Genomic DNA, 21,778 nt, shown 5'->3' on the forward strand with positions numbered 1-21,778 from the left:
TTTTAAGACATGCCTGCTTGACAGCCTGGATTTAACACACCATTTTCGTTCTACTTGCTGATTATCATAATTTAATTTGGCTTGAGGTGCTAAACAGACACCTCTGGGTAAGAAATTGGGCTCAGTGGCCCCTGTAGTTTGGACGGTAAGTGATGGATTTTAGCAGCCCTTTGGGGGCAAGCCAAGAGGATGTAAGGCTGTTAAAATAGCACTGAAAGGAGCTGGGGAGGTTCTTGCACCTTCCTACCAACGCCGAATCCCCCCCACCCCCCGCCCTGCTATTTTACCAGCAGTGGGAAATGCAGCAGAATGCCTGGAGACCAGATAAGGGCCGTTCCCTGCCTCCGTGGACAGGATCTGGGGTTGGAGGGAAAAGGAGGGGATTGTGCCCTCCCTTTGGGTACTTCATGGCCCACAGAATTCCACCCTCTTCCACCACGGTGACAATGGCCAACCCCGTGGCAACATGACACCTGCCCTCAGTGACCGCTGCTGCTGCTGCTGCTGTTGAGGCTGAGGTTCCGACCCTTGGAATAAACTGGCAGTTCTTTGGGTTGGGCCATCGTCCTAAAAGGACAGCGGCTTGCTGGCAGCCACTTAACTGACTGCTGGAAAAATGGTCCTGTTACCCTCTGAATCACAGCTGACCCAGCTTGTGGCCCCAGCTGTGGGAACCTGTCTACAGAATTCCACACTGAGTGACGTTAGGTTTCCAGAAGTGTAAGAGACAACTTGATTGAAACCTTTAAGACTCTGAGATCTTGACAGGGTGGATGTGGAGTCGATGTTTCCTTTTGTGGTAGAATCTAGAACCAGGGGTCACTGTTTAAAATTCATGAGGAGAAATTTTTCTCTGAGGATTGAGTGTCTTTGGAACTCTTTCTCAAAAGGCGGTGAAAACATAGGCTCAGATGTATGCAGCACAGAAGGAGGCCATTCGGCCCATGTTCGCACCAGTCAATCCCATTTTCCAGCACTTGGCCCATAGCCCTGGAGGCTACATATCTACATACTACTTAAATGCTACGAGAGTTTCTAACTCAATCATCCTTTCAGGCAGTGAGTTCCAGACTCTTATCACCCTCTGGGTTAAAAAAATTCTCCTCAACTCCCCTCTTAGCCTTCTACAGCTTACCTTAAATCTATGCCCCTTGTTTATTGACCCCTCCACAAATGGAAAGAGTGCCTTGCTACCCACCCTATCAATGCCCCTCATAATCTTATACATCTCTATCAGGTCCCCTCTCAACCTTTGCTGCTCCAAGGAAAACAACCCCAGCCTATCCAAGCTTTCCTCATAGCTGTGCAATCACATCCTTCCTATAATGTGATGACCAGAACTGCATGCAGTACGCTAGTTGTGGCCTAACCAGCGTTCTATACAGTTCCAGCATAACCTCCCTGCTCTTGTACTCCATGTCTCAGCTAATAAAGGCAAGTATTTTCGAAGTGTGTGGCACGCCGTTCTGAAGTCATGCTGTCATGGGCAGTAAATTTGCTCTGGGGGGATGATTCTGGAAAGCAGGGCTTACAATTAGATGCAAAGGTATTAAAATGACACTCCTGACATGTGGCAGTGGATAACGTGGCCCACCATTGAAAGGTGGAGTGGACAATCACAAACTGATTTCATAATGGTGTAAAACTGATTTTTGGCCTTCTCGCCATATTGTACCCCCCCCACCCCGCCCCACCCCACCTTGATGCCTGATGCCAACAGGGCTAGAAAATTCTAGCCAAACCCTTTCCTTTCTGAGAGATATATTAACTTTGTTCAGTGTCAACACTCCTCACATATGAGTGTCCCAGTTATCCCCTATTTATGTGTCCAAATACCCATCACCTGTTTCTCTTAAGGTTTGTTAATCACAATTACATTAACAATATAATTGATAAGACATTGACAGATTCCCTTTTCTTTAAATTAAAACTTTTGAAAACTTTTTGAACAATCTTTTAAACCAATTAAAAAGAAACAAAATCATTTATTTTTTCCTTTTTATATCTCACATTATAGTAAAGCCAACTATTAATAGTTATCCACTGCCGCACATCAGGAGTGTCATTTTAATACCTTTGCATCTAATTGTAAGCCCTGCTTTCCAGAATCATCCCCCCAGAACAAATTTACTGCCCAGGACAGCGTGACTTCAGAAGGGCGTGCCACACGACGAGATAAAATCCTTATGGGAAGGGGAAATGAGGCAGCTTCGGACATACAACCCTAACACAATCCAAAAACATGAACTTAGTTATCAAGATGGTATTGTGCTATGGGGAGCACAAGTGGTCATTCCTGTGCCAGGCAGGGAGCTACTCCTGATGGATCTATACAGTGGCCACCTGGTATCTTGAAAATGAAAACATTAGCCAGGAGTTATGTATGGTGGCCCGGAATTGACACTGATATTGAGAAGATGGTAAGGCACTGCCAACAGTGCCAGTTACAGCAAAACCATACATAAATAATTACAAAGCAATCAAAGAACATATTGATCTTTCATACTCATTCTAACACAACGCATCCCTCAATAATTACCTGGAGCAAACTCTTCCCTTCATAAAACACTCTGACAATTGGTGACGAGCAACCACTCATTTTATTTTGAAAATCTCTCTTCTTTCCAATATTTCCTTTATACTAGCAAAATCAATCCTCAACCTTTTTCAGTGACATACTTTGAGGAATGAAATATGTCCCAAAGAGAATGGTTACCTATACAGCATTCTATGGGCAAACTTTTCTCATGTTGTCCTTTGTATAGGATTTCCTTCAGGATATTAGTTAAGTATGCTCCCATTTCTATTGCATCAACTAATGTCAGTGTTTCAGCAGCTAAGGTGTTTTTAACTACCCTTTTTACATTCTTCATGTCCCAGGACAATGAGTAACAATTATTATATTTTCCTACCAAACACTGCTGTGGTAGGGGGTGGCAGTGGCATAGTGTTATTGTCACTGGACTAGCATTCCAGAGATCCAGGATAATACTCTAGGACCAGGTTCAAATCCCACCATGGCAGATGGTGAACTTTGAATTTAATAACAATCTGGAATTCAGTCTGGTGATCACCATAAAACCATTGTCAATTGTCACAAAAACCCATCTGGTTCACTAATATCCTTTAGGATAGGAAATCTGCTATCCTTACCTGGACGGGACTACATGTGACTCCAGACCCACAGCAATGTGGTTGACTCTTAAATGTCCCCTGAAGAAGGGTAATTAGGGATGGGCAATAAATGCTGGCCTAGAAAGTGATGTCCACATCCCATGAACAAAAAAAAAAATCCATCTGAAAGGTTGGCATGTGAAACACTTCTAAAATGACTCTCATATCTTCTGGATCACCCAGGGAGCTTGAGTATGCATTTCTCTGAATTTAATTTCTTTAATGTTTTATTTGCTCTCAGAATTTCCACAACTTATAATGTTCCATCAGATTACTCAGTTCCAATATGTCGTAACTGGCATTAGGTCTAGTCTTAGTGCACAACCAATTCAACTGTCCAATCAAACTTCTTAATTGGTCTTTTTCTTCCTTGGATGCAAACCCTCTTTCAATGAGGACCTTGATGGGTGTAGTTGTATTTTTGCTGCACTAGTGATCCAGAGACCCAGGGTTCTGGGGACCCGGGTCCGAATCCCACCAAAGCAGATGGTGGAACTTGAATTCAATAAAAATCTGGAGTTAAAAGTCCAATGATGATCATGAAACCATTGTCAATTTTGTAAAAACCCATCTGGGTCACTAACGTCCTTTAGGAAAGGAAATCTGTCGTCCTTACCTATACATCTGGCCTATATAACTCCAGACCCACAGCAATGTGCTTGACTCTTAAATGCCCTCAAATGGCCTAGCAAGCCACTCAGTTGTAACAAACCGCTACAGTCACAACAAAGGAATGAAACCAGATGGACCACCTGGCATCAATTTGGGGGCTAGTGCTAAAATTGGGAGAGCTGTCTCACAGACTAGTCAAGCAACAGCCTGACATAGTCATCCTCACAGAATCAGGCCTTACAGATAATGTCCCAGGCACCCCCATCACCATTCCTGGGTATGTCAGAGGTGGGGACACAGTGGTATACAGTCGGGAGGGAGTTGCCCTGGGAGTCCTCAACATCGACTCCAAACCCCTTGAAGTCTCATAGCATCAGGTCAAACATGGGTAAGGAAACCTCCTGCTGATTATGATGTACCGTCCTCCCTCAGCTGATGAATCAGTGCTTCCTCCATGTTGAACATCATGTGGAGGAAGCACCGAGGGTGTCAAGGGCACAGAATGTACTCTGGGTGGGGGACTTCAATGTCCATCACCACGAGTGGCTCAGTAGCACCACTACTGACCGAGCTGGCCGAGACCTAAAGGAAATAGCTGCTAGACTGGGTCTGTGGCAGGGGGTGAGGGAACCAACAAGAGGGAAAAACATACTTGACCTCATCCTCACCAACCTGCCTGCTGCAGATACATCTGTCCATGACAGTATTGGTAGGAGTGACCACTGCACAGTCCTTGTGGAGACGAAGTCCTGGCTTCACATTGAGGATACCCTCCATCGTGTTGTGTGGCGCTACCACCATGCTAAATGGGATAGATTTTGAACAGATCTAGCAACTCAAGACCGGGCATCCATGAGGTGCTGTGGGCCATCAGCAGCAGCAGAATTGTACTCGAATATAATCTGTAACTTCATGGCCTGACATATCCCTCACTCTATCATTACCATCAAGCCAGAGGATCAACCCTGGTTCAAGGATGAGTGCAGGGGGACATGCCAGGAGCAGCACCAGGCATACCTAAAAATGAGGTGTCAACCTGGTGAAGCTATAATACAGGACTACTTGCGCAATAACAGCATAAGCAGCAAGTGATAGACAGGGCTAAGTGATCCCACAGATCAGATCTAAGCTCTGCAGTACTGCTACATCCAGTCGAGAATGGTGATGGACAATTAAACAACTCACTGGAAGAGGAGGCTCCACAAATATCCCCATCCTCAATGATGGAGAAGCCCAGCATATCAGTGCAAAAGATAAGGCTGAAGCATTTGCTACAATCTTCAACCAGAAGTGCCAATTGGATGATCCATCTCGGCCTCCTCCAGAGGTCCCCAGCATCACAGATGCCAGTCTTCAGCCAATTCGATTTACTCCACGTGATATCAAGAAATGGCTGAAGGCACTGGATACTGCAAAGGCTATGGGCCCTGACAATATTACAACAATAGTACTGAAGACTTGTGCTCCAGAACTTGCCGCACCCCTAGTCAAGCTGTTCCAGTACAGCTGCAACACTGGCATCTACCCGGCAATGTGGAAAATTGCCCAGGTATGTCCTGTAAGCAAAAAGCAGGACAAATCCAACTCAGCCAATTACCACCCCATCAGTCTACTCTCAATCATCAGTAAAGTAATGGAAAGGGTCATCAACTGTGTTATCAAGTGGCACGTGTTTAGCAATAACCTGCTCACTGATGCCCAGTTTGGGTTCTACCAGGGCCACTCAGCTCCTGACCTCATTACAGCCTTGGTTCAAACATGGACAAAAGAACTGAACTCCCGAGGTGAGGTGAGAGTGACTGTCCTTGACATCAAGGCAGCATTGGACCGAGTGTGGCTTCAAGGAGCCCCAGCAAAACTGGAGTCAATGGGAATCGAGGGGAGTCATACCAAGCACAAGGGAAGATGGTTGTGGTTGTTGGAGGTCAATCATCTCAGCTCCAGGACATCACTGCAGGAGTTCCTCAGGGTAGTGTCCTCGGCCCAACCACCTTCAGCTGCTCACATTACATGACTTAAACAAGATATTCTAATCATCTTTTAACCTTTCTCACCTGTTCACCTCAGGAAAAGTCCTCACAGTTTTCATCTTAACAAATCGGACCATATTCAAAATCTTCCCTTTCAAGGAGCCTTGCTTTTCCAATCTCTACTTTTTATTTTTCCCTTTTCATAGATAGAAAACAATTAAAGGATTTCCTAAAACAAGGGGTGGAAAAGGTTTTTAAACCACCTAAACAAACTATCAAATTCCCTCATTGTTTAGCTCACCATCTTTTGTCTCGGTGCCTATTTCCAAATTTATGAGAATATAATTTGCTAACAATAACAATTTTTTCTCAAATGCTTTCTGTGGAAAAATGGTAAAGCAAATCCAGAAATGTGTTGAACAAATGCAAAACATTGGAGATTCTGATAATCTGAAATGATAAATAAAATGTTGGAAAATTTGCAGCAGGTCAGGTAACATCTGCAGGCTCCTCACAAAAAATGCTTGTGGTGGAAGAATAAGTCCAAAGCTAGTGGGTGGAACCCTCCCAGATTTGGAGTAAGTGCGATAGAGGGTGGGTAAAACATCGCTTTATCCACTGGCTGCGATGATGGGTTTTAACGTCGTATTATCCCAAACCCACCACATTATTTATGCACTCCTGGGAAACATGTCGTTTCCATGGTGGACGGACTCTCATTCACCCGCCCGCCATCACCCACCACTGCATCACACCAGATGCCATCTTTAAAGTCCAGCTGCAAGTACACATCTCAGTGCTTCCAGACCACCACTGCTGCACAGAAACTGAAGAAGACCACAGCCCCCAGGTCCAGCGACACGTCTCTCAGTGCCTTTTGGATGCTGTGGAGGCCGCTGGGATGTCCTCTACCCCACTCAGGCCACAGGATAGGCAGCAACAGCACTAACCTGGCTTGGGAGGTGATGGCAGCGGTGGTCAGTGCCAACGCCCTTCAGAAAAGGACAGCCACCCAGTGCCACAAGAGGATGAATGATCTCCTCCGTTCTGAAAGGGTAAGTCACTCTTCTCATCACTCTCAACTCACACACTCACAAACCCATCACACATCCACAGAGCCCTCACTCACTGCCAGTTCGAGGGACATCACCATTCACTCTCTCACACACACCGTCATTGTCCTCCTCTCGTCCATGGGACCACTCACCACCCACACATGTCAGGCATACACATCATCTGGCCTGGCAGGCATCCTGCTTACACTGTCTCCAACTCTATTCATGCCGGACACGCTGGCACACAACAACAGGCAGAGGTCGCAGGCTGGAGGAGGAATGCCCAAAATCAAGGTCCTCATGGACTTTGAAAACAGAGCCATCCAGCTGGCCGGCGATGACCAGGACCAGTCCTGTGCTGACAGTGAGGTCTGCGCTGCTCTACCAAGTGAGGACCCAGCAGTGCAACGTCCATCACACAACCATACTGTGATAGTGCAGGCCACTGGCATGCACTAAGTATCTCCCCTTGTTTTCACCGGCACAACTGCCAAACAGTCAACTGAGTCCACAACTTAAGTGTTGCTTCGAAGACACTTCGGAAGAGGAATCTGAAGGCACCTTCCTCGAAGTCCTGTCACAGCGCTCTCACATATCCTCCACCAGCGCAGAGAAATACATCTTGGTGGAACCTAGCTTTAGAATAGCCTTGGGGCCACAATCTGGTGAACACATCACACTGTCTGATCCACAGCAGGTGGAGGCTGGGACTTCCCAGGTGTCCGGCACTCGGAGGGCTGCTGGAGGCCAGAAATCTGCTGAGTCCGAGTCAGATGATGAGCCTCTGGACTCAGTCATGTCACAGTTGCTGGAGCTGCAAAGGCAAGCTCGGGAACATCAGGAAGGGATGTCCGCTGCACTCCTCCATTGTGCCTTGCAATATGAGGAGTCCGTCCGCCTCCAGACTGAGCTGGTAGCTCTGGGATGCCAATGCACCGAGGTCAGTGCCAGTAGGATGGCGGCTGCCATGGAGATCTTGGTCCAGGATGTCGCTCTTGCACTGCTGCACTGGCTGAACTCCATCGCTGAGGTCATAGTTGGCCTCCAACAGTGTGAACACGAGAGGGGGGCTGGGCAGCCCGATCTCACTCCAGTTACTCTTTCTCCTTGAGGAGTCGGCCTGGGGCCCTCGGGCTCCCATAGGGAGGAGAATCAGCAGGTGCACACCCCAGGGTCTTCCACCCAGGTGACTCTGAGAGTGTTGGGCCCATCCGAATTCCCTCTTCCTATGACATCAGCAGCTCCAGTTCCACAGGCCGAGGAAGGTGCCACAGCCACACAGCAAGATCCCAAAAGCAGACCAGGAACCTCCTAGTCTCAGGCCTCCAGAGAACGCCTGCCAAATCAAGACAGGGTGTTGCAGTTAACATGCTACCCCCACCTCCACTGTGGATGTTTGAGGAGCACCAAGATGTAGCAGCGGGGTTAGGAAAGTTAAGAGGAATTAGTTGCACAGCCTGGACACAAGTGTTAATCACTTGTAAGTCCTGCTCACTATTGTCAAATTCCCAAGAATGTCTCCATGCCTAAGGCTCCTTGTTCTGATGAGCAGTGGTGGGCAATTAAACAACTCACTGGAAGAGGAGGCTCCACAAATATCCCCATCCTCAATGATGGAGGAGCCCAGCACATCAGTGCAAGAGATAAGGCTGAAGCAATAGCTACAATCTTCAGTCAGAAGTGCCGAGTGGACGATCCATTTCGGCCTCCTGCTGCGTTCCACAGTGTTACAGATGTTAATCTTCAGCCAGTTCAATTCATTCCATGTGATATCAAGAAATGGCTGAAGGCACTGGATACTGCAAAGGCTATGGGCCCTGACAATATTCCAGCAATAGTACTGAAGACTTGTGCTCCAGAACTTGCCACACCCCTAGCCAAGCTGTTCCAGTACAGCTACAACACTGGCACCTACCCAGCAACGTGGAAAATTGCCCAGGTATGTCCTGTACACAAAAAGCAGGACAAATCCAACCTGGCCAATTACTGCCCCATCAGTCTACTCTCCAACATCAGTAAAGTAATGGAAGAGGTCATCAACAGTGCTATCAAACGGCACTTGCTTAGCAATAACCTGCTCACTAATGCCCAGTTTGGATTCTGCCAGGGCCACTCAGCTTCTGATGTCATTATAGCCTTGGTTCAAACACAGACAAAAAAGCTGAACCCCTGAGGTAGGGTGAGAGTGACTGCCCTTGACATCAAGGCAGCATTTGACCGAGTGTGGCATCAAGGAGCCCCAGCAAAACTGGAGTCAATGGGATTCAGGGGGAAAACTCTCCACTGGTTGGAGTCATACTTGGTCAGGCATCTCAGCTCCAGGACATCACCGCTGGAGTTCCTCAGAGTCGTGTCCTCGGCCCAACCACCGTTAGCTGCCTCATCAATGACCTTCCTTCCATCATAAGGTCAGAAGTGGGGATGTTCGCTGATGATTGCACAGTGCACCATTCACGACTCCTCAGATACTGAAGCAGGCCATGTCCAAATGCAGCAAGACCTGGACAATGTCCAGGCTTGAGCTGACAAGTGGCAAGTAACATTCACACCACACAAGTGCCAGGCAATGACCATCTCCAACAAGGGAGAGTCCAACCATTGCCCCTTGATATTCAAAGGCATTTAATCACTGAATCCCCCTCTATCAACATCCTGGGGGTTACCATTGACCAGAAGCTGAACTGGACTCGCCATATAAATACTGTGGCTACAAGACCAGGTCAGAGGCTGGGAATCGTGCGATGGGTAACTCACCTCCTGACTCCCTAAAGCCTGTCCACCATCTACAAGGCACAAGTCAGGAGTGTGATAAAATACTCCCCACTTGCCTGGATGAGTCCAGCTCCCATAATACTCAAGAAGCTTTACACTGTCCAGGACAAAGAAGCCCGCTTGATTGGTACCTCATCTGTAAACGTTCACTCCCTCCACCCCGATGCACAGTAGCAGCAGTGTGTGTACCATCTACAAGATGCACTGCAGGAATTCACCAAGGCTCCTAAGACAGCACCTTCCAAACCCATGACCATTACCATCTAGAAGGACAAGGGCAGCAGATAGATAGGAAATTCCCCTCCAAGTCACTCAGCATCCTGACTTGGAAATATATCACTGTTCCTTCACTGTCGCTGGGTCAAAATCCTGGAACTTCCTCCCTAACAGCACTGTGGATGTACCTACACCACATGGACTGCAGCAGTTCAAGAAAAAACTCATCACCACCTTCTTAAGGGCAACTAGGGACCAGGAATAAATGCTACAATGCTGGCCCAGCCAGCGAAGCCCACATCTTGTGAATGAATAAAAAAAAATTCCAGATCTTAACCATTGAGTAGATAACCTTTTTCTTATGTTGCCTTTGGTTCTTTTGCCAATCATTTGCGATCTGTTTCCTCTGGTTCTCAACCCCTCCACCAATGGGGCATCGCTGCAGGAGTTCTTCAGGGCAGTGACCAACCATCTTTAACCACTTCAAGAGAGTTTGCCCTTTTTTACGGGTATTTTTAATCGTGGACTTATATTCAATCTATAAAATTATTAATAGTTTACACTAATTGTATGTACCTGGATCTTTGCTTGATGTTTCTGCATTTCTGTGAATGTCAGGAACGACTGAAGCATCTTGGTGACCATAACCATCTTTCACAGAGGAGGCAGGGCTGTAAGACTCATCTGCCCAGGGCTCAAATCCAGCATTATCTGTCCATTAAGAATAACAAACATAATGATTATAAATGTATTTCATACAATGTGATGTAACAATTAAAGCGATTGAACAGTGGGGGAAGTGTTAGTTGAGCACAAGGACAAGGACAAAAGCATCCATTGATGCCTTCACACTGCAGGTCATTTAGTTTGCACCCCTGGAAACTAACATTCAGGACCTGCTATTCAATGTTTTTAGTGCTAAAATGCTCTCTTAACCAGTGGCAAAGCCTTGAAACTACAGGAAAATCATCTAACATTCTGTTGACAAAATAAGGAATCTGACTTTGACAGTCTAAACACCTCGTTGGGTGGTCAGCCCTGGGAGTGGCTGCGCAGTGGACTGACGCTCACAGTCGGGTCTCGCCTGGACGCTGAAACGCTCACCGCTGCCTGGGTGGGGCAGAGGGGAGGGTGTGTGGAGGGCAAATGCGTAAGACAGTGAATGTGCACGGGTGGGCTCAGTGAAAGCTCCCTGAAGGCACAGAGCTGCCTCAGGGAGCTGAAGATTTTTAACATGAAAAATAAAGAACAGAGAAATAAGGAAAACACCTCCCTTCATGTGGCTCTGTCACATGAGCTAGGGCCATGTTAAAAATGAGTTGTAAAAGTATTTTTTTCAGTCACTGGTTGAAACCTCATCCCGCCCTTGGCCTATTCACCCACCCACCAACCAAACGGACGCCTGGCCTATTCACCCACCCACCAGTGAATAGTTTGATTTAACTAATTGATTAAGGGCATTAATAGACCTAATTGTTAGCGGTTAATGCGCTGCTGCTTCTCGTGCGCACCTGCTGAGCGAAATATTGCGAGAGTGCGCAATGACATCGGGACACTTGGGGTGACTCCGGGACGCTCGCTTGACCTCATCGCGCACTATTTTACTCCCTTTTGGGTCACAGGCTCTGTTGTTCTGAAATTCCAATCAAATAGACACCACTATCGAAGCAGGTTATAGGAATCACTCAGTGTAAGCTGTTTATTTCATTTAATTAAAGATTCAGGCGAGTTTGTTTCATTTACACAATTAACTGATGTTCCCTGTAACCAAAACAGCTGGTAATTCATTTGTGAAGATCTTATAAACCATTTGTTGAGGTACAATTCAAATTAATTTGCAAGAGTAGGAGAAAGGGCCATAGGTTTATACTAATAACAGACAAATTTAGGATTTATACAAGCACTTTAAGCCTTTAATGTCCTATGAAGAATCTGTAAAGTGTAGTCACTGTTTTCATGGAGAGAGACATGGCAGTTTATTTACAGACACTGAAGCCCCACAAACAGCAATGAGATAGACAGCCTGATAATTAGTTTTTAGTGATGTTGGGATTGATGGCGAAATTCATCACCATCTCCAATGTGTCAGCTCAGCCTTTGGTTGACTGACAAAAGGAATATTTGAGGACCAGGGTCTCAAACTCGACACTAAGGTCATGGCTTATCGGGCAGCAGTGATTTCCGCACTCCTGGAGACTTGGACAGCCTACAGCAGGCACCTCAAAACACTGGAGAAGTAGCACCAGCGGTACCTTTGCAAGATTCTCCAAATCCAGTGGCAAGCAAGGCAGTCCAACAGCAGCAGCCTCTCCCAAGGCAACATACCCAGCACCGAAGCATTAATCGCTCAAAGCCAACTCCACTTGGCAGGACATGTTGTTTATATGCTTGGCACTAATCCCCGGAAGCAACTACTCTCTTTCGAACTCAGCCATGGCAGAAGTCTCGAAGGAGGACAATGGAAATGCTTTAGAGATGTCCTCAAAGCATTCCCAAAAAGGTCAAACATCTCTGCCGACTCATGGGAGACCCTGGCTTTTACAGACCAAAATGGAAAAAGTTCATTCAGGAAGGCACTGAACATATTTAGAGGCTTCACTGGGACATGCAGAGGTGAAGTCGAGGCATCAGGGAGAGCGCACAAACCTCCCAACAACTCGACCCTCCAAGCACTTTGTGCCCTGCATGTGGCAGAGTCTGCAGATTGTGCATTGGACCAATCAGAGTCTGCAGATTGTGCATTGGACCAATCAGCCATCTCAGAACTCATCAGAATGGAAGAAAGTCATCCTCAACCCCGAAGGATGGCCTCAGAAGAAGAAGGTTGATGGATATATATTGGCCAGAAAACTGGGAGAATTCCCTGCTGCTCTTTCAACAATGCCAGAGGATCTTTTACGTCCACCTCAAAGGGCAGGCAGGGCCTCATTTTAACAGGGTCTCATTGAAAAGACATCACCTCCAACCATGCAGCACTGAATGTGAGCTTGGCTTATGTATTGAAGTCCTGGAGTGGAGGTGGGATGCATGACTAACTGACTCAGAGATGAGAGTGCAATCAATGACATCTTCAAGAATGGAGTTTCTGATAGAAGTGAAATTAGTTAAGAACCAATTATACACTGAAAGGGATAGACTTTAGTGTTATTCTGGATGCAGAAAGCAAGATGAGCTAAATGTCATTCCTTATCTGTAATTATCTGATCTTATGTTAATATTTCACAGAGAGCTGCCTCCTCTTTTGTATTTTGTTCCATACCTGGCTACTGTTTTTAATTGATTTTATTACATATATAGTATTGTTTAACTGCAATATTCAGTGTTAATCATTGTTAATGTCACAGAAAATTATATTACTTATTGTTTGGCAGTATCTGAGAAAGAGAAAATGTGGGAATTATCAGGAGAAAACCCTCTGAAAACTGCCTTTGATCTTTTACACTCATCTTAAGGGGCATAAAGTGCCTTGGTTTAACATCTTATCTGAAAGACAGCCTCTCCTACAGTATTGCAGTTATAAGTACTGCACCACTGAGTCAAGGCTGACACTTTATAAAAGACTAATACAGCTTTGAATGGAAAAGTAGATAAACATATGAAACAGAGGAAGAGATAGAACTATGAGAAGACAGCACGGTATTAGATTTGCTTTAGGTTGCTTTTGTGAAGACATGGTGCAGACATGATTGGTAAAGTTGTCTCTTTCTCTGCTGCAAACTTGTATGGCTTTATGGTTGAGTTTGCCATTCAGTTTTTTTTATTGAAGAGAAGCATTCATATTCATTGTAAAAAAAAAAATCTGCGTTTGCAGTGAGTAGTTGAATCAGAACTTTTTGTATTTATAATGAGATCACAATATTAACTAAAATAGTTGTTTGGCTTATTTGTTAATAAAAGATAAAGCTGAGGGGTGACTTAATAGAGGGCTTTAAAGTTATAAATGGTTGGTAGACACAAAGACTGTGTCTCTACTTCTGAAGAAGAGCAAAACTAGAGGCCATGCATATATGATAATCATTAAGAAACCAAATAGGAATTTCAGAAGAAACCTCTTTACTTAGAGTGGTGACATTATGGAATTTGCTACCACAGGGAGTAGGGATGTTGGTGTCGCAGGAAAGGCTGGCATTTGTTGCCCATCCCTAATTGCCCTTGAGAAAGTGGTGGAGAGCCGCCTTCTTGAGCCACTGTGGTCCATCTGGTTTGACTTTTCTATAGTAGATTGGTACAGCTGAATGGTTTGCTAGGCCATTGCAGAGGGCAATTAAGAGTCAACCACATTGCTGTGGGTCTGGAACCACATGTAGGCCAGACCAGGTAAGGTTGGCAGATTTCCTTCCCTAAAGGACATTAGTGAGCCAGATGGGTTTTTTTTTATGACGAGACTGGAGTTTCATAGTCACTATTACTGATATTCACTTTTTATTTCATATTTATTAATTAATTGAATTTATTAATTTATTCAATTTAAATTCACCAGCTGCCAAGGTGGAATTTACACGCAATCCCCAGAGCATTAGCTGGTTCTCTGGATTACTAGTCTAATGACATTACCACCACGCCACCAGTCAGAAAAATAGCATGGATGCATTTAAAGGAAAGCTGGTAAGCATATAAGAAGGAAACATGGGATTATGCCGATAGAGCTCGACGAGAAAGGATGAGACTAGCATGGACCAAATGGCCTTTTTCTGTGTTGTTTATTTTATGTAATTATTGGAAGTAAAGAATTTGTTTGTCCTCTGAGTAAGTAGCTCAGCAAAGACCAAAAATAGATTGACAAGGCCAAAATTGATGTACAAATACTTGTAATAACAGTTTCATTAAAAACCACAAATTATAAATGCATAATGCTTGCATAGCACAAATAAGTATTTGAAAAGCACATTCATATTGCACATAAACAGCTATAACTGAGTAATATAGAAAACATACCACATCCAGTTTCACTTTCATATGGATTCATATTAAAGAATGGTGATCTTGTCATGTTTTGTTCTCTCTCAATTGATCTCATTGGAATAATCTCTGGCTGCTCCCATCTCTGAAAACCTGGTGAATCTAATGGATTCTGCTGGTAGGGAGATTGCAGTGGAGTTGTGTGGATTGCAGAAGGTCTCCCCTGTTCACTAATACAACAGAAAACAAAAACCTTTGCAAAATTGTGTATTTTTAGCCAACTTAATAATGTATAAATTTGCTTTGTAATATCAATCTGTAGAACCACCTGAAGCTCTTTGCTTATATATTGGCAGAGAACTGAGAAATGTCATCAATGTAGCTAAGGTCAGAGTCTCAACATGACAATCATTAAACAAGTTTAAGATAAATTATTTTAACTACATTATAGTAAATCAATACATTTTTGAAAATTTCCAGTGTCTTCAATTCTTGCAGATGGTTGCTTGTGTGATGTTAAGCTTCTAGAATCTATTTAGCATTTGATAATGCTCTCTCACACAAATACTCCTGCTTTTTGGAAGTAATGCGATATGAATAAAGGAACATAGATTATAAGGATTTGTGCTCCCTCTGCAGCATGATGCTTGTTGAATTGTGAATATACCTTATCCTTTGATTCCCTCAAGACTATTTCTCTGAGCCTACAGTGATTACACAATAAACACCTTAGAACTCTTTTGTGCATGCTATTGCACTTACCTGTTAAGATAACCACAGGAGACTTAAAAAAAGTGCCTCATAAACAACAGCATCAACAATAATGTTACCTCAGCTTCTATCAACCTTTACTTAGTCATTATTAGTTACATATTTTTCATCTAACTGCAGAAAGCCACCGCATAACAACCTTCCCTAAAAAACACTTTTATCATTGTGAAACCTTCATAACATTCTGCCTCACACAACATCGAAACATAGTTTTGAGGCAGGAAACAGTAACAATTTGCATAAAGAAAAACCATTTCATTCCAAAGAAGTACAGAGCACAGATGATAGGCTATAATTCAATCCCTATGCTCAAATCTCATTCTTAAACATTATGGATTACATGTCACTAGAAATCCCCCATTAGGTTACAGCCTTATAAAGATTCTCTGTAATGTATAATACTTAAAAATCGAGCTTTTTACCTTTCTTATGCTTGTAGCACAAAGGACTTAAGTGCATTATACCCAAGAAGCTTATTTTCTTGTCTACGTAAACTGGGAGTGGTGATATAACTAACAGTAACATATTGTCTCACTAACCAGTAGAGGTCAGATAGCACCATCCAATTTCATCCTCCTGGAATCTCAGAAAGGCAGTTACTGCCAAGCTAGAGGGAAAGGAAGAACTGGTGCTGCCAATTGCTGTGATTTATGCCTTTTAAACACTATATCTCTTTCAGTGATTGAATATCTACGTTTTACATTTTACAGGTTACATAGCCTGGGGTTAACAATTATTTTGTTTTGCAGTAACACCATGACCTTAAATTCATGTAGTATAAGGATTTCACTACATTTGCAAAAATTAAAATACAGAAAATTAAACTCAGGAACAAACTGGCTAAAAGCATTATAGTAGATACTGGGCACATATTTACAGTTTAAGAACATTTAACACTATAAGTAGAAGACAATATTATACATAGTACACAGAGTTCATTAAAATATCTGAAATGATCATTATCCTTCAATAGCAAACTGTCCTCAACAAGAAACTTTTTCTCTTTCTCTCAAGTGCTAAGGAACGCAAGCTGCAACAACTCATTGACACCAACACCCATCTAGGACCCTCCACCCCTGCCTGTTCCTCCGTCCCCACCCTTTCTTCCAATCCCAACCCCAGCCGTGTATTCACTATACCCCCTGACCTTCCCCTCTCCGATGCTGAACGTTCAGTGCTCAGCAAAGGACTTAGTTTCATACCCTTACGCCCTCACCTCAATGAATTTCGGGCTCGGCATGATGCTGAACTCTTCTTCCGCCGTCTTCGTCTCCGGGCTCACTTCTTTGGGCAGGAGTCCTCTCCCAGTTCAACGGATCCTTTTACCCATCTCCAATATTCTCCCTCCACCTGGACCCCTCCCTCTGGATTCTTACCTTCTCTTGATCTTTTCATTGAGAACTGTCGGCGCGACATTAGTCGTCTCAATTTCTCTGCTCCTCTCACCCATTCTAACCTGTCTCTCTCTGAACTTACTGCACTCCATTCTCTCAGGTCCAACCCTGACATTGTCATCAAACCCGCTGACAAGGGTGGTGCTGTTGTTGTCTGGCGCACTGACCTCTACCTCGCGGAGGCTGAGCGTCAACTCGCAGACACTTCCTCCTACCTCTCCCTGGACCATGACCCCACCACTGAACATCAAGCCATTGTTTCCAGGACTGTCACTGACCTCATCTCCTCTGGGGATCTCCCTCCCACAGCTTCCAACCTGATAGTCTCCCAACCTCGGACGGCCCGCTTCTATCTCCTACCCAAAATCCACAAACAGAACTGCCCCGGTAGACCGATCGTCTCAGCTTGTTCCTGCCCCACAGAACTCATTTCTCGTTATCTTGACTCCCTTCTCTCTCCCCTTGTCCAGTCCCTTCCCACCTACATCCGTGATTCCTCTGACACCTTACGTCACATCAACGATTTCCAGTTCCCTGGCCCCAACCGCTTCCTCTTCACCATGGACGTCCAATCCCTCTACACCTCCATCCCCCACCAGGATGGTCTGAGGGCCCTTAGCTTCTTCCTCGAACAGAGGCCCGAACAATCCCCATCCACCACTACTCTCCTCCGTCTGGCTGAACTTGTTCTCACACTGAACAACTTCTCCTTCAACTCCTCTCACTTCCTCCAAATAAAAGGTGTGGCTATGGGTACCTGCATGGGCCCCAGCTATGCCTGTCTCTTTATGGGGTATGTGGAACATTCCTTGTTGCAGTCCTACTCCGGCCCCCTTCCACAACTCTTTCTCCGGTACATCGATGATTACTTCGGTGCCGCTTCATGCTCTCGTCAGGACTTGGAAAAATTTATTAATTTTGCTTCCAATCTCCACCCCTCCATCATTTTCACGTGGTCCATCTCTGACACTTCCCTTCCCTTCCTTGACCTCTCTGTCTCAATCTCTGGTGATAGACTGTCCACCAATATCCATTACAAACCCACCGACTCCCACAGCTATCTCGACTACAGCTCCTCACACCCCGCTTCCTGTAAGGACTCCATCCCATTCTCTCAGTTCCTTCGCCTCCGTCGCATCTGTTCCGATGATGCTACATTCAAAAACAGTTCCTCTGACATGTCCTCCTTCTTCCTTAACCGAGGTTTTCCACCCACGGTCGTTGACAGGGCCCTCAACCGTGTCCGGCCCATCTCCCGCGCATCCGCCCTCACGCCTTCTCCTCCCTCCCAGAAACATGATAGGGTCCCCCTTGTCCTCACTTATCACCCCACCAGCCTCCGCATTCAAAGGATCATCCTCCGCCATTTCCGCCAACTCCAGCATGATGCCACCACCAAACACTTCTTCCCTTCACCCCCCTTATCGGCATTCCGTAGGGATCGCTCCCTCCGGGACACCCTGGTCCACTCCTCCATCACCCCCTACTCCTCAACCCCCTCCTATGGCACCACCCCATGCCCACGCAAAAGATGCAACACCTGCCCCTTCACTTCCTCTCTCCTCACCGTCCAAGGACCCAAACACTCCTTTCAAGTGAAGCAGCATTTCACTTGCATTTCCCCCAACTTAGTCTACTGCATTCGTTGCTCCCAATGTGGTCTCCTCTACATTGGAGAGACCAAACGTAAACTGGGCGACCGCTTTGCAGAACACCTGCGGTCTGTCCGCAAGAATGACCCAAACCTCCCTGTCGCTTGCCATTTCAACACTCCACCCTGCTCTCTTGCCCACATGTCTGTCCTTGGCTTGCTGCATTGTTCCAGTGAAGCCCAACGCAAACTGGAGGAACAACACCTCATCTTCCGACTAGGGACTTTACAGCCTTCCGGACTGAATATTGAATTCAACAACTTTAGGTCGTAAGCTCCCTCCCCCATCCCCACCCCCTTTCTGTTTCCCCCTTCCCTTTTTTTTCCCAATAAATTATAAAGATTTTCCTTTTCCCACCTATTTCCATTATATAAATAAAAAAAAAACCCCACTAGAGCTATACCTTGAGTGCCCTACCATCCATTCTTAATTAGCACATTCGTTTAGATAATATCACCAACTTTAATTTTAACACCTATGTGTTCTATTGTACTATTGTCGTTGACATCTTTTGATGAGCTGCTTCTATCACTGCTTGTTTGTCCCTACAACCACACCCCCGCCCCCCCGCTCCACCTCTTTGTCTCTCTATCTCTCCGCCCCCCCACACACACACCTTAAACCAGCTTATATTTCAACTCTTTCTTGGACTCGAACGCAAGTTCTGTCGAAGGGTCATGAGGACTCGAAACGTCAACTCTTTTCTTCTCCGCCGATGCTGCCAGACCTGCTGAGTTTTTCCAGGTAATTCTGTTTTTGTTTTGTCCTTTCTAGTCTCCTGACATGCAGTCTACAACACAATGTGGTTTGGTGTCAGATGATCTCAACTGGTGAGAATATGGGTAAGTAGAGTTTTGGTCCGAAACCTTTCCTTTTGATCTTAGAATGGGAAAGGCATTGAAGATCTGTTGCAAGTGCCTTGCTTTAGGGACATTTTTTCCATTTGAAGATTGAATTACCCATCAAATTTGATTAAATTAAAAACAAGAATGGTACTTTTAGCCCTGACAATTGTTGTAATATGCCTTTAAAGGATTGCAGCATGCCATCACTTGAAAGGAAGTGTGTCATGTGATCCAGTTTAGTTTCACCTTTGCTTTGTAGCAGAGCACAGCACATACAGACAGATCTGCTATTGATGTATTCAAGCTCTCTGCCCATATATAAATGTCTCCTTGTGCCTAGTCTCAATAAATGAACCCACAATATGTTTACACAATCCCTTATGAATGATTGGTGCTTCATATATTATTATAAAAACACAACAAGGTGTGCAGCAGTGGTTCCTTCTAAACGACATAATGCTCAGCCTGGAGGTAAGAATAAGTACTGGTACAGCATGGTGAACAGTCTTAGATCATGCTACACTGCATGAGACAACCCTCGACGTTTTGATCAGACCCGCAGTGAAGCTGCAGTGTTGGAGAGTGTTAAAACCGTAGCATGCTGACTGAGCAGAAAAGCTTTGAGGACACTGTGCCTAGAGTGTTCAAATAAAGAGCTGGTGAGCAGATAGATCCCTCATGGTGACATTGCAGCACATAACCGGTCAGTTCAGTGAGTGGGACAGTGTGTTGTGAGGACCAGCACCGGGTTAGCTTAGTCAAGAAAGGCAAGTGACCAGGGTGTGGGCCAGGTCAATGGAAAGTTACGGAGAGTCAAACACAAAAAAACCATCATAAAAACCGGGCCAGAGAAGGTTGCAATTATAATGGGCAGTTTTGGAAAAGCATGCGAAAGCATCTACAGCAACTCTCATCCCAGGTACTAAAGGAGAAGCAAGGTAAATGGGATATTGTCAAAATGTCCACAAAATTCCCCAGTTTGAATTGGGATGCATCTGACCTAACGTCCAAATTTGAAATGTTTAAACAGTGTACAAAGCAACGGTTTCTTGATTCAGGTGTGTGTGAACCAGACAAGCAAGCCATAAAAATTCATCCAGCAATTGGGAATGAAGGTCTACACGGGCTGAACACGTCAAGATTAAAAGCAGAAGAGCTAAAGGATCCCTAAAGGTTATGGACTACATTAGAAGACCGGTTCAATATCAAGTTAACCTTCTGTATACATTGACTAGAGTTCATGTCATTTCAACAGCAGCCTGCAGAATCCATAGCCCACTTTGTCAGCAGATGCAGAGAAAAGGGGACGCACTGTGATTTTCAAACACAGAGCTAGCATATAGAATTGTTGAGTTGGTGATCACATCCGCTCCCATGGAAGCATTCCAGAAAGATCTGCTAGACAGGCCCAAAACAAATAGTATCAAGGAGCTACTCAAGGATGGACGTAAATACAAAGTGATCCTCACAGATCAATGAAGCTTCCAGATCCTAAGTAAAATCCCAGTTTTTGATGCACTTACTTGAACAGCCAAGCCTAGCAAGACATGTGGAAGGTGTGATCTCTGCATGCACCAAGGAAATGTCCAGCTTTCCATCAATTTTGCCAGACATATGGCAGAAAAGGCCATTGGCAGTGGCAGTGAACTAGAGCAAAGGCTGACGCAGCTACAAAGAGCCATGCACTGATCCAAACAGACTGTACACAACGGGGACCTTCAAGCAATAAGAAAGACCATCTGGTATCTCATCAAAAACATATATATGAGGTGATTGGCAAACCAGAAAATGTCGACGATGTGCACGACAAGACGAAGAGCAGTGAACACCACCAGTCTTGTAGAAAACAAAGACTGTCCAAAGGGTTTGCCAAGATTCAAATGATCTGCCCGAGGAAAGTTGGCAGCTGCTCGTCATTGGCGCAAGTTTACACGGGAAATGCCAACATACTACTCCTGTGAAAACTAAAAGATATGGATCCACAGACATGGAAGGCCATGGCAAAACCTACTACTGTGAAACTCTGAGTGTACAATGGTTCACTGATTTCATGTGCAGGATCCATAGTCCTGGAGTGCAAGTACAATCAATCCTACTGGGTGTCACAGGTGTTCTACATTGTGGAGACTAAGGGCCCAGTGATCGCAGGCCTACAAGCATGCTGTGAACTCACACTAATGGCAATTCATGCAATCAGTCAGATATTGTATGGAAGATCAACCTCAGAAACCACTCCTATCACCTCAATTCACAACCTAACATCGAAATATCCAGAATGTTAGTTTCAAGGGAGCTGCTGCATTACATTTGCAGAAGAAAGCAGGTATGTCAACCGATCTGGTACATTTTGCACAATGCAAATGCCAGCAGCTACAGGAAGCAATGGCAAAAGATTCTACACTATAGGAATTGTGGAAA

The 21,778-nt window shown here is 45.0% G+C and overlaps 1 protein-coding gene across 1 annotated transcript in view; it reads right to left on the minus strand.

Annotated features, from left to right (window-relative positions):
• The window catches only part of tmc5 (transmembrane channel like 5), a 215,457-nt gene that overhangs the window by 149,141 nt on the left and 44,538 nt on the right, over nucleotides 1-21,778 (minus strand). Inside the window, exons 3-4 of the mRNA XM_041206868.1 lie at nucleotides 14,735-14,928; nucleotides 10,376-10,510 (exon numbers count right to left, since the gene is read on the minus strand). Of these exons, the coding sequence (XP_041062802.1) occupies nucleotides 10,376-10,510; nucleotides 14,735-14,928 (329 nt within the window). The remainder of the gene's footprint in view (nucleotides 1-10,375; nucleotides 10,511-14,734; nucleotides 14,929-21,778) is intronic.

Source organism: Carcharodon carcharias, chromosome 15 (assembly GCF_017639515.1).
Source record: "Carcharodon carcharias isolate sCarCar2 chromosome 15, sCarCar2.pri, whole genome shotgun sequence".
In the NCBI taxonomy this organism is placed as follows: domain Eukaryota; kingdom Metazoa; phylum Chordata; class Chondrichthyes; order Lamniformes; family Lamnidae; genus Carcharodon; species Carcharodon carcharias.